The sequence below is a fragment of the Mus pahari genome, chromosome 5, assembly GCF_900095145.1.
Source record: "Mus pahari chromosome 5, PAHARI_EIJ_v1.1, whole genome shotgun sequence".
Classification (NCBI taxonomy): Eukaryota; Metazoa; Chordata; class Mammalia; order Rodentia; family Muridae; genus Mus; species Mus pahari.
In genome coordinates, this window is record NC_034594.1 from 43,625,794 (window position 1) to 43,638,791 (window position 12,998).

General features: G+C 38.8%; 2 protein-coding genes across 9 annotated transcripts in view; one reads left to right on the top strand and one right to left on the bottom strand.

Moving 5' to 3' along the window:
• Creb1 (cAMP responsive element binding protein 1) overlaps positions 1–7,365 on the top strand; it is a 69,926-nt gene extending 62,561 nt beyond the window's left edge. For 3 of the 5 annotated variants that reach the window (XM_021199050.1, XM_021199051.1, XM_021199052.1), the window contains one exon: positions 6–7,365. In XM_021199050.1, coding sequence (XP_021054709.1) covers positions 6–150 — 145 coding nt within the window. In that variant the 3' untranslated portion in view covers positions 151–7,365. The remainder of the gene's footprint in view (positions 1–5) is intronic. The other 2 variants (XM_029539414.1, XM_029539415.1) reach the window with 1 other exon arrangement.
• A 1,850-nt stretch (positions 7,366–9,215) lies between these two features.
• Positions 9,216–12,998, bottom strand: part of Mettl21a (methyltransferase like 21A) — a 12,688-nt gene continuing 8,905 nt past the window's right edge. For all 4 annotated transcript variants that reach the window (XM_021198703.2, XM_029538829.1, XM_029538826.1 and 1 more), the window contains exon 4: positions 9,216–10,868. In XM_021198703.2, coding sequence (XP_021054362.1) covers positions 10,471–10,868 — 398 coding nt within the window. In that variant the 3' untranslated portion in view covers positions 9,216–10,470. The remainder of the gene's footprint in view (positions 10,869–12,998) is intronic.

The window sequence follows — 12,998 nt, forward strand, 5'->3', positions numbered from 1 at the left end:
TTTAGGGAAGCAGCAAGAGAATGTCGTAGAAAGAAGAAAGAATATGTGAAATGTTTAGAGAACAGAGTGGCAGTGCTTGAAAACCAAAACAAAACATTGATTGAGGAGCTAAAAGCACTTAAGGACCTTTACTGCCACAAATCAGATTAATTTGGATTTAAATTTTCACCTGTTATGGTGGAGAATGGACTGGATTGGCCACAACCAGAAAGACAAATAAACATTTATTTTCTAAACATTTCTTTTTTTCTATGCGCAAAACTGCCTGAAAGCAACTACAGAATTTCATTCATTTCTGCTTTTGCATAAAACTGTGAATGTTCCAACAACTACTTCCACTTCTGCCCTCAAGAAATGTGCAGCGCCAGGATCATGAAGAGACTTCTGCCCTCCGTCTCCACCACCCTCAAGAAGTAATCATTTGCTTATTTGTAAATTGTTGGGGGAAAGGAGGAAAATGAAATCTTGGCTTTCTTATTTTTGTTTTAGGTTTGTTTTGTTTGTTTTCTTTTTAATAATTTCAAGGTTTGCTGAGCTCCATGATTGCCTTAGGGACAATTACCCAGCCTCCTGAGCTGAAGTAATGTGTGGGACACAAGGAAAGTAAGTAAGGTGCAATGAAGAAGTGTGGATTGCCAAATTGATGTTTTTACACTTTCATTGTGAATTATGTAGGACTATTAAAAACATCCTTTAACTAAGGATAATTAGTGCGGTGTTGGGAGTACACTGTGTATGTATGTTCCTTTTTCAGTACTGACAAGTCGTCCTTGGTGCTGAGAAGCACGGTATTCGCTACAGCTCTTCTGTAGGGCAGTTGTTGCTTCTTCATTCAGTTCTGTGTGTTCAGCAGTTTGAATGCATTAAAAGGAGTAACCAACTGAATGGAAAGCATGGTATTGAATTTTGAGTTAAGTTAAAAATCATAGTATAAAGCTTATTCTGGTTAGTACTAAGTCTTAATGCATAGCTGCTGGCCAGGAAGCTAACTCCTTGAGTTATATAATAAGGTTTTTAATAAATAAAAACTTTAGTCCTTGCTTTCAAAATCCTTATACTGTCACTCATTTACCTGAAAAGCTGTTCCTAATTCACTGTTGCATTTACACTGTGCAACCAACAGGAACGTTTTCAAGATGTCCAAGCAAAGTGATTGCCCTTGGAAAGTACTAAATAGACAACCTTTTCTATAGTCACGTATTTTTATCAGAGAATCTCTTGGAATTTTTTTTTAAGTCAAAGAAGTTACAAGGATGTGATTCTAAAACATTGTGTTAAATGCACACAAGAAAAGTAATTTTCTTCAGACATTGGAGTGTGTGCTATGGTACAATATTTGGCAAACACTTTTGTTTTTCTCCCAAAAGGTGGTACTGCTTTAAATCTCCAAACGCTGTTGTGTTTCTAAAGATGCTCCCTGCTTACATCTTTGCCCATAGTCTGCATGTATGTGTAACTTTGTTTCTGATAAGACTTAGTCATAACTCATTTTTTTTTCATTAAGCCTAATAAAATCTAAGAGTTACCTCTTGAAAAGACAAATATGAGGACAGTGGCGGCTGGCATGTTAGGTTACTTCATGTTTGAGGAAGAACACAGACTCAGAAGGTGTCTTATATCTGCTTTGGGATAGTAAGAAAGCTAATGTTAATGTCAATATACATATGAGCGGGAACTGTTTGGCCCATTTCTAAGCTAAGACTTTAGGTTGTTATCCGTAAATGTTATATGTTGTTTGTAACAAACCATTGTCTTTTTTCAAGGATGAACAGTTTGTGAAGGAACATGATTCTAAGAGTTGAGTGATGTAATAATCCTTCTGTCTGGACAGTTCACCAGATTCTCCAGAAGGCTTTCAAACGACTAAAGTTTGATCTTTGTCCTGCTGAGCTTGCTGGGAAGGAGATAGCATAAAAGCTGTCTGTACCAGCAAGCAGATGTATCATTTGCTAAACTTGGTGAAACAAAAATGAAGCAGAATCACAAATCTGTCAACAAACTGGAATTACTTCACATTAAGTCAGAATGTCAGATTGAACATTTTAAATGTCACATGTGGAAAATTTGCCTAGTGTGCAGAAGTTGTAATCTCTAAGTGTCTATCTTCAAAAGTTGAGGCTTTCTGCATAATGAGGAAATTGGTGGTCTCCTTAACCCTTTAGAGACCAAGGCAGTCTCAGCCATACTTACTAGTTGGATGGATATTAATTTACAGAGGCCTGGGTCTTTATGCTTGGAGCGTGACTGTACTAGTTTGACACCAGTTACTTAATAATGTGAGAAATATATGGTGTTGTGAAACCTGACTTCGAAATTTCAGTTCATACAGAAAGAAATCAAGCCTCTTTAGTGCAAGCTGGATTTTTTTTTTAACATGAGAATGAGAAAAAAAAAAAAAACTTGTTTTTGAGCTACATGGAGAATCTTTATTAAGAAAATGACATAATTTTTTTAAAACTCTTATATCCAAAATTGTATGTGGCCACATTATCGGTAATGTTTTTCTCTTCATGTTGGCCAAAGGGAATGAAAATGTCATAGGAATCTGTACATATGCTACTGATTTGCCTAGAGAATAGCAAGTTTGGTACTGCTCACTTTGCATATATATAGTGGCACTTTTATCTATAGGACAGATTAACTCTAATAAAAATGAAATGGGGATAGGTTTATTTTTGATATATTACTCTTCTGAGTTTTCAAGCTTTGATAGTGTTTAACTGAAAATGGTTTAGAAAGGGCTAGATCCAATATGTTCATATTTAAAAAATTGATATGAGATACAATTTAAGTTCTTTATCAAAAGCAAGTACCATATTAGCAACCATCATATTGTCCTAGGTGCTGTGCTTGTTTAGATGTTATAGAGTGGGTGGGGACGTGGCATTTTGTAATATATGTGTACATATATACATACATACAGTATATCATCTAAATGCTCTGAGAGCTGTTATGTCAGGAATGCTGAGTATTATAGCGTATTGAGGTCAGATGAGATTCCACTTCCCTGTGCATTCTCCTGCATCTCTTCTGGTGTTGCAGTGACTGTATTACTCCAGCACTCACAACTGGGTTTTCTCTTTTCTTCCAGTTTTTTATTAGGTTTGTGTTGTTGTTTGGCTTGATGCTTTTAAGTGTGTTACCAGTCACTTGAGAACTCCTAAACCCCAAGCTTTCTCTCCTTCCCCCCCCCCCGCTTTGTTTCTGGCAGCTATAAAATCGGTATTGAAAATAGCTTTTAAGAGACTTGTATCAAGAATCATTTTGGGCAAAGACTTTTCATGTTTCATTTGAACAGGGATTTTTGTCAAGATATGTTTTGATGGTAGGCCAGCAAGCAGTGCTAGTGTCTAAAGCACAAAACCAGGCAGGCAGGCTGTCCAACCAGAAGTCCTCTTGGCTGAAGTCGGTCTCTGCCTCTCAGGACTCCTCCCTACTGTTCTCAACCATGTAGGGTGACATGGAATCATACAAATGTTGGGGCTTAGAAACAAACATTTATATAACCCGGAATGCTTTTACGTACTTGAAGTGACTTCAATCTAAATGTTGCCTTTCCTGTTTAGGAAGCTTTGATTCTCTGCGACTCCAGTCAGCTAGTAACACAAATTGGTTTCTCTACCAGTAGCTGCTTCATTTTCAGCTCCTTCCAGAGGCTTTTGCTTTGCCTTGTAACACTGAAACTATTGGCATATCATTCCCCGGGGCCCAATACAAAGGTTGTATATTTACTTGGGGTTGTATTTACATTAATTCTTTGTAAATGTTTGGTGTAACTTGCACTTTTTTTTAATGACCCAGTTTGGGTATCAGCAACTTGGGGATTTCCTTATCAATGAGTTCTCAGCTGACCCTTTTGTCTTCCTCCTTCAAATCATGACTCCTTAATGGAAGCTTTTCATTGATTACAGTATCATAGCTAGCCTTAAGCATGTTATAAAAGCTAAATATCTGGGAATTAGATTTGACTAATACTGAAGGAAAAATAAGTACTTATAATTTTAAATTTCATCCTCCAACTTTAGTTCTATGTAGAGCATGCCAAATTTTTTTTTCAGATTACAAACCTTGTTAAAGCAATTAATTTATTGTCATCATGGGAAACCGTGTAATCGTTGTTACTGAATCATTTTAATTTGGCTTTGTTAACTTCTGAGAAATGCTGCCTAAACGTGACTGGTTTCTGACTGAGGGGGAGTACAGTACGCTTTGTTAGGCCTGTAGGTGACTCATTCTAGAATAAACGTGTTCACTGAGATGTACAAAGCACAACTAGAGTTTTGGGTGGCTTGTGTGTGTCTTGATTACTTTCCATGTTAATAGTGTTGACTTTTTAAGTTAACAGTCACTGTTATGTACTAGGAACTGGTTTCCTTGACTTTCTAGAATCAATGGCCAAGAGAGGCATATAATTCTTGAGGGGTTGAAGGTATCATGAAGCTGAGTCAGTATGGAAGAATTTCAAACAAATCAAACAGGGTGCTGAAGTTCCGGCTGACTCATCTGCTCATGGTATGCTTACTGATTAGTGAATGTAGTTTTAAGCCTTTGTGTGTGTCCTCAGGGGCAGACAGACTTTAACAAGGACCAGATAACATTTGAATGGAGGAATTATATTTCAGGTGTTTTAGCTTGAAATTTATTTTTTAAAAAAAGAAAAATTTAAAAAAATAAATAAGAGAGCAAAGTTTGGGAAGCGAGTTGGCAGTATGAAAGCAGGCAGAGCTGATGATGAGCTGGCCTGTCCCACTGCTGCAGTGGGGCGGGTCCCAGCTGGGTAAATGTTACATTGTTATCAGCAAGAAAAAGGAAGTATCTGAGAAGGGTCAGAAGTAGGAAACTCCTACTTTCCCAGGCATGATTTACTACTTTCCCGTAGTAGTGTAGCATTTCTAAGCTCCTAAGGGACGTCTCAAGAGATAAGAGTAAGTCTGAGATGTTGAAAAAAATCACTAGGGAAGAAAGATGACTGCAGATCATAATCTATGTTGGCCACATGAAATGATTTATTATATTTGGGAAGTTTTATTTTCTTATGTTTTTTAAAATTGAATTGGTAAGTGCTTTATAGACGTATTTTTACCCAGGTGCCACTTCAATGTGTATGTAATAAAATTATTTATATTAAAAGTGGGAAATTTTGTCAACATTTTTCTGTGTGTGTAGATTTATTAGGATGGTGAAGAAGTGTGCTAGTTAGCAGTTTTCTGTGTAAAGCTGTCTTCAACTGATCTGTACACATCGGTTATAATGCCCCAGTGGAACCTAGACATGTCACTTGAAACTTTTGAAAAACAAAATAACCAGGGAAGTCCTAGAATGGTGTTTGGCTGTTTGGTTTTTTCTTGAGTACTGGAGTAGAGAATACCTCCCCAGAACTGTCAGCACAAAACAGGGTATCAGCTTTTAACTCCGATGTTCCTATTGGAGTAGAGTACTAATAACTATGAGAAGGGAAATACATTTCTAATAACCTTCCCTACAATCTAGAAACGTCCCTGTTTAAATTTTTTACCTAAATCTTTTTGTGCTTTATGTGTAAAGAATAAAAGTACCAAGACATCATGCATTTTATTAACACTATGTACATACTGGCTGCTTTGTGTTCAGAATGGTAGCAGTTACTTTGTATATTAAAGTGATCCTTGTGAATTTGTGAAATATTGTCTTAAAGTGCTTTTCTTACTGTAATCTTTGTGGTATTCAACTGTCATAATGCCCTTTTTACACAGACATTTATGTGCAGTCACATAAACATGCTTTTAAAAACAATGTAAAGTCTCTTTTTTGGGCCTGGGACACCCCCTCCCCACAAGCTAGTATTTGTTTACTCACATTTTCTTGGACTTGAGGTTATTTTGTCAAATGAGCAAAGATTGCATTGAATAATCACAAGCTTGTAATGCTTAGCAACAGAAAACTGTAATTCATACAATACATCTAAACACTCAATTTTACTGAATTATTTTTAGCACTTTTTTGAGTAAGGTTGAGCATGATCTAAAATTCCCAAGTGCTATTCTCCCATCGAGTAACTAACTAATGGAGATGTGTCCAGCAGTTTAAAGTTAGGAAGTGTGTGCATGCCCTGAAAGAACAATAAAAACTCGGATCAGCTTTATTCTGAAATATGTGATTGTATAAAATGCAGAAGGAAAGTAGGTACAATAGCATGTCCTTGTAATCCCAGCCTCACGACACAGGAGGCAGAACCAGAGGCTAGGTGGGCTATACGGTAGAGATCCTGTAGGGAAGGTGGGAAGGGTATAAACAAGGGAATCCTGAAAGGCATGTATCTGTTATTGCCAAAGAACTAATAAGATCCCTATAACATTCTGAAGTTCTGGAATTTAGGAACTTTATTAGTAAGCTGTGTAATGTTGCCTGGTTGCTTGTCAAATGTGGTTTTGAAGCTCGGGTCACATGGATTTCCTGTTTCTCCTTTCTGCAGAGCAACCACACTTAACCGAATTACTGAGACTTACTATTTTAAAAGTGAAAGGATGGAAGCTGGCATGGTGGCACATACCTTTAATCCCAGGATTTGGGAGACAAGAGGCCAGCCTGGTCCACATAAGTGAGTTCCAGGACAGCTAGAGCTACATAGTGAGATCCCTTTAAAAAACAAAACAAAACAAAACAACCCACAACCTGAAAGGCAGGTGTGAGCCAGAGTTGTACCAAGCAGTTCAGTCCAGTGATCGCATTACTTGTAAGCTATTGGGCCTCCGGAAGGAAAATAATGCCTGTCTTCCTGTAGCTGTCACTTGACATTCATTTGAGGACCTAGGAACTAAAGTAACAGAAGAAAAGTACTAAAAATCTAAAATACTCCTCCAAGAATATAACTTTGTAGAGTGGGTATCCCTTTCCTCTACATTGAATTCTAGACTTTGTTACATGGGAAGCACAGGTCTCAAACAGAACAAATTTCTCCTCCAAATCTGTCCCTTCAGGCATTTTCCATGTCATACACGGTGCCACTTTCCATGAAGTTGACTGTCAAGCCCAGGAAAGCACTGTTCATCCATGCATGCCACCTTGCCTGAGACTGAATTTTCTTCACATTTTAAGCATTCTCCAGATAAAGAATAACATTGAGTGGGAGGCAGGCTCATTTCCAGGGATGAATATTATTTTTGCTTTTTAACTGATAAATGGTTAACAGAATCATAAAATGACCCATTTGAAATCACACACTGGGTAACTACCATTCCTGTGCAGTTCACAAACATTTCCATCATGTGGATAAAATCCTACACCTACTAAATGGTTATCTTTCCCCTTTTTCCTCCTGCCTCTGGCAATCCACAATCTGCTTTCTGTGAATTTAGAAACTTCAAATAAATGGAATCATAATGTGTATATGACTTTGTGTCCTTTTTTTCATTAAACATGTTTCTATGACACTGGAATTAAACCCAGTACTGTTCATACTAGTCCAGTGTTCACTACATCCTCCATCTTCAAGTATGCTGGGATTGGACCCTGGGTTCTATCTAACATGCTAAGCAAGTAATTTAATACTGAACCGCATCCCCTGACTTTTATGTCTGACTCTCTTGGGGTTGGAAGGAGAACTGGAATAGCAGAGCCAGTTTTACACAAGGCTATGATGTGTATAGACTTTTTCTAGTCTGTTAGTTTTCCCTTCTGCCCTCATAACTAGCATCCTGTGTTGACAGTGGCTTGGGTTTTTTGTTTGTTTGTTTGTTTGTTTTGTTTTCCTGAGAGTCTCAGGATTTTTAAACTTAACCCTTTCCTGGCTATGCCAAGAAGTATTTGCCATTTTACAGCATTAAGAACCTATGAGTTAACAAGTCTTCAAATGTTGAGGCACAACTGAAGACTGCCTAGATTATTCGGCTTGTGCAAGTGTGAGAACACAGCTTGCTAACGCAGCCTCTCACCACAATGGCATCGCATCCCTTGTTCTGTAAAGCACTTGAATGCTACTTTCCTATGGGACAGTGGAGAGCAGCAGAAAGGTTAGAACACCGAAACTCAAGCCTTCTAACTCAGAAGAGTCAGGAGCTGGATTCCAGCACAACCTAACCAACACTGTGTTGGATTGGTTTGGTTTGGTTTAAGCACTTTAAGGTTCTGTTTTGTTAAAGAACTAGTAGAAAATGCTTCCAATAAAGAATTAACAATTATCTAGGGATATATAGCAAAGTGCAAGAGACTGAGACCGGAGGATCAGTTTAAAATCATCCTGGACTGAGACCAGGTCTCAAAGGGCAAAGAAAAGGGTAGTAGTGAAATGCCATTGATTATCAATTGGTCAATCTTAATACACACTCACGTAACTTAATTATTGAGAGTATGCTTTGTTATTTTAACAGACTGAGAATCTGTTTCTTGAGACATAGATTGGATTAGGAAGAAAAGCAGGCATAACATGGTACATTTAGCTAATCATAAAGGGCTTTTTTTTTTTTTAATGTGCTGATGTTACTGAGCTGCCTTTTATGACCACCCAAAACTCAGTGGTGTGCTGTTTTCAGTATAAACTGTATCTGCTAAGACAAGATTGCAGACAAGCTGAGAGTGATGGCATACATCTGTAACCCCATCTCTAAGGAGGTGGTCGTAGGAGTTGTTCCTGGTCAGTCTGGGCAACATGGCTAGACTGTCTGTCTGAAATAGTAATAACAGTTAGGAGTCTACCTGAAAGGAATCTAGCATTCAGGCCCTAGATAGGTGGTTGCAGTGGTAAGGAACATTTGCCACTCTTTCAGAGGACTAAGTTTAATTTCTAGCACCCAGGCAGCTCACAACCTGTAATTCTAGCTACACAGGTTGCAACAACTCTAGCTTTTGTATGCACTATATGCACATATCTGCACACAGGCACACGTAATAAAAAATACCAATTTTTAAAAATCTAATACTCAGTTCATTGTAATTGGGTGAATTACAAGTCTGATTTCTATGTAAAGGAATATATTTGCTGACAGTGGCACCCCTTTATGGGTATGCACTAATGACCAGAACACAGAGATGTAAAAGGCCAATCAGAGAGTACTTTTCCAGGTGCCATGCAAAACAGTCGAGGCCTGCAGTTCTCACCCTCCCTTTTGTGATGTCATCTTGGGAGTATTCCTACTTAAACCCCTGGACCCTAACACACACACACACAATCTTCTGTTTACCTAGAAGTCACCATGACCAATAATACAAGTAGATACAGAATACAACATTAACAGGTACTCTTATATCCAAAATATTTAATTAAAAAAAAAATGAGGTCTTCCTTTGAATAGTCTATTCAGCAAATGTCTGTTACCCACTGCCACTGTACAGTTATACCTGTGCTCTAAACTGCTTGAGCTTTTAGTTAAGCTTTAATGTAAAAGGAGAAGCTTGTACTGATAACATTATTCATAAAGTCTACTCGGGGGGGGGGGGGACAAGTAATATCTGGCTGGGGATGTAATAACTCAAGGCTAATGTTTGCCGAGTGTCTGTAAAACCCTGGTTTTGATCCCTAGCACCATGAAACATCAATTACCTATAACTGGAATTCTCCTTGATGACTTGGTTTTTACTGGACCCTGGGGAAGCAAAACTGCAAGGCCTGCCAGGAGCTTGCAGCCCACCAGGAGCCTTAGATGGAATGAGTGATTATAGGTACAATACAGACTGGGCACCTTGGGAGCTAACCTTTGTGAAGAAATGAGATTTAACTTTGAAAAACTGACATACTAGAAGGGGAAAAAAAAAAACCTAAGAAATAGATACAGCAAAACTGAAAAACAGCAAAGTTGAAACAAAAGCATGGTTTTAGAAGTAATTTTTAACCTACAAGTTAATTTCAAATGTAAAATTTTATTTTTATTTCTTTGCTTATATACTTAATCCTGAAATCTGGTAAAAAGGTATGATATGAGACCCAGAAAACTCATCTTCATCTCAAGGTGCTTAAGTCAGCCAGGTGGCATGGCACACACCGGTAATGCCAGCAGTCGGCGGCAGAGGGAAGAGAATTAACTGCAAGCTTGGGGTCAGCCTGGCCTACGGTTTCAGACCAGCCCAGGGCCAAAGAGTAAGGCTTTATCTAACAAAACAAGACTAACACAAGAGACTCCCAACAGTACAAACTTTTCAGGGAATATATGTAATAAATCCATTTACACTTAACAGACAAGAAAACTGAGACAAAATCCATCCCAGAATGTATGACCGACTCTCCAGGTTAGAAACCCTTTTCCACCACTCTCCATTAGTGAGCACTCAGGGTAAGGAAAGAACACCAGCCAGACCTCACATGTCCACTTGCAGCAGGGAGCCAATCTGACTGACAGTTACAGCAATGAGGCAAGGCACTGTCTACAAAGTACACATGTGCTTTGTTCCTTGAGCAGCTCTGAGCGGAATGACTTGCAGTTGGCCATGGCATTAACATGGTTAAGAGTTCTAGCTGTAAGACCTTACCTAGCACATTCAAGTCTTAGAAAATACTGCCCACTACAGGTCCTCCCTCTGGTTTCTCTTCTGTGCTTTGTAAATGTATACGTCCTTCTCAGGATCGTAGTGAACCTTACTCACGGTGAATTGCCTCGCCAGCATTGCTAAGAAATTACTATCCCGTTCATAGCGGATTCGGCAAGCTAAAAGAATCACAGAGTTATTGCTACAGAGATGTCCCAGTGTTTGAAGAAGGTCTGTGAAGGTATCTTCTAAGTATATGACATCAGCTCCAAGTATGAGATCAAATTCTCCAGGTGAAAAACTTTCCAAATTTTGTCCCCAAGTCAGCTCCTTAACAACAACCTTAGGTTGGATATGGGGAGGTAAGTTGGCTTCAACGTTTGACTTCAGAAATTCTAATGCTACTTTTCGATCCGTGATAGTCACCTGAGCACCTACAATGTGGAACAAAAAGAAAGGAAGGTGAACATCGTACAACCGTAGTAAATGGAGAGTCTTGTCTAGTTAACACGGGCCATTCTCTAAATATCCAGCTATAACGCAGAATACCATACCCTTCTGCAGGCAGGTAACCAGACAAGACCAGAACTCTTTTTATGCTGAGTAAATAGAAATAAATGTTCAGCTTGCTTCTGTGGCACACCTACTGTTTGCCAAAGTGGTTCTAGTATATTGTAGAGTCACAGAGTAACACAAGCCAGTGCTCCTGAATTCTCCAACTTTCATGAGTAGTCAGTCACCATTCAACTGGATTCACTGGGTCATAACCTTCAAATCAGTGGGGCTCAGGGTACAGTACAATCCAAGAATAGAAAATCAAGCAGCAGAATATGACTATCAAGATAAAAAAGGTACAAATACAAACCAAAAAAGTTTGTTTTAGAGGAACTAAGGTTAAAACAGACTCATAAGAGACAACTCAGCTACTGGGAATTCCCAGGCCACCATGCTGTTATTCTGAAGCAGCTAAGCTGTTTGTGTGATACAAACATAGCTTAGGAGAAATTGACTTCTGAGTTAGTGTGCACTTAGTGTATAATAGGTTCATGTGTAACATGTTCTCCAAATGCTGTTCAACATGCAGAGGAGGAAATTGATGGCACAGTATTTTATTCATCTGTCTTTATGGGTTATTGGACAATGAAGTGTAATATCTATTTTTCTAAATCAATGTGGGTAAAAGAAGACTGAACTATATCAAACCATTACAAAGTGGAGTTAGGTCTAGTTGTGACATCAGAAAATCTAAAACTTAAAATTGTTTTATTCCTTCATAATAGTATCTTTCCTTTATACATACTTTTCTAATCTCCCAAAGAACCCCAACCCCTTTCCAGTGGCAGCCCACACCAGGTGTTTCTTATCGTGATAAAACACTAAGGTGGTGTGCAATTAAATCTGCGCTTTACAGATGGTGCTGCCAATCAAAATGCTCAAGCTGGCCGAATCTCCAAGCCTGGGCCTATGCCACTCTAATGATTCACCCACAGTGTTGCCCAATGAGCACAATTCAATGACTGTTCTCTGATAATGAAAACTGCAGGCAGCCTTCCTGGTTTGTCTGTGTCCTTATACCTGTGTAGTTCTTAGCAGGACACAGTGCTCTACTCGTTTAAGAGTCAACTCAGCACTTAACCCCTGATAAATTCTCTAATGCCTGTCTTGGGTAGGAAGGCAAGTAGCCCTCTACCAACCAGGTACTATATTATCTTACAAGGTATTCCAGAGCTGCCATAGGGTTGTAATGTCAACCAAACATTATCCTAACATCTACCAATTTACAAATATCTAAGTGACCACCGACAGCCAGAGGAGACCCAGCTCACTCCAGCCACTGAGCTGACCCAGCACAGGTCTGTGAACCCTGGCAGGAGAACCCCAATTTTTACCTAGGTTGGTTACAGCCTCATGAGTAAGGTAGGAAGGGCATGATGTTGGACCAAGAAGACAGTGAGAAATGTTTTTCTGAAAGGTAAGTACTGCTAGTAGAAAAGCAAGCTAATTTAGTCCATGAATGACAATGAAAACGGACCTAGAAAAAACACAATGGGCTGTCACTCAGGAAAAACAATGAGTAACCAACAGATTGGGAAAGGATTTTTACCAATCCTAAATCTGATAGAGGACGAATATCCATATATACAAAGAGCTCAAGAAGCTGGACTCTAGAAATTCAAATAAAAATGGGGTACAGAGCTAAAGAAAGAATTCTCAACTGAGGAATACTGAATGGCTGAGAAACACGTGAAAAAAATGTTCAACATCCTTAATCATCAGGGAAATGCAAATCAAAACAACCCTGAGATTCCATCTCATACCAGTCAGAATNGCTAAGATCAAAAATTCAGGGGACAGCAGATGCTGGCAAGGATGTAGAGAAATTCCATTGCTGGTGGGATTGCAAGCTTGTACACTCTGGAAATCAGTCTGGCAGTTCCTCAGAAAACTGGACANAGTACTACCAGAAAATCCAGCAATACCTCTCCTGGGCATATACCCAGAAGATGTTCCAACTGGTAATAAGGACACATGCTCCACTATGTTCATAGCAGCCTTATTTATAA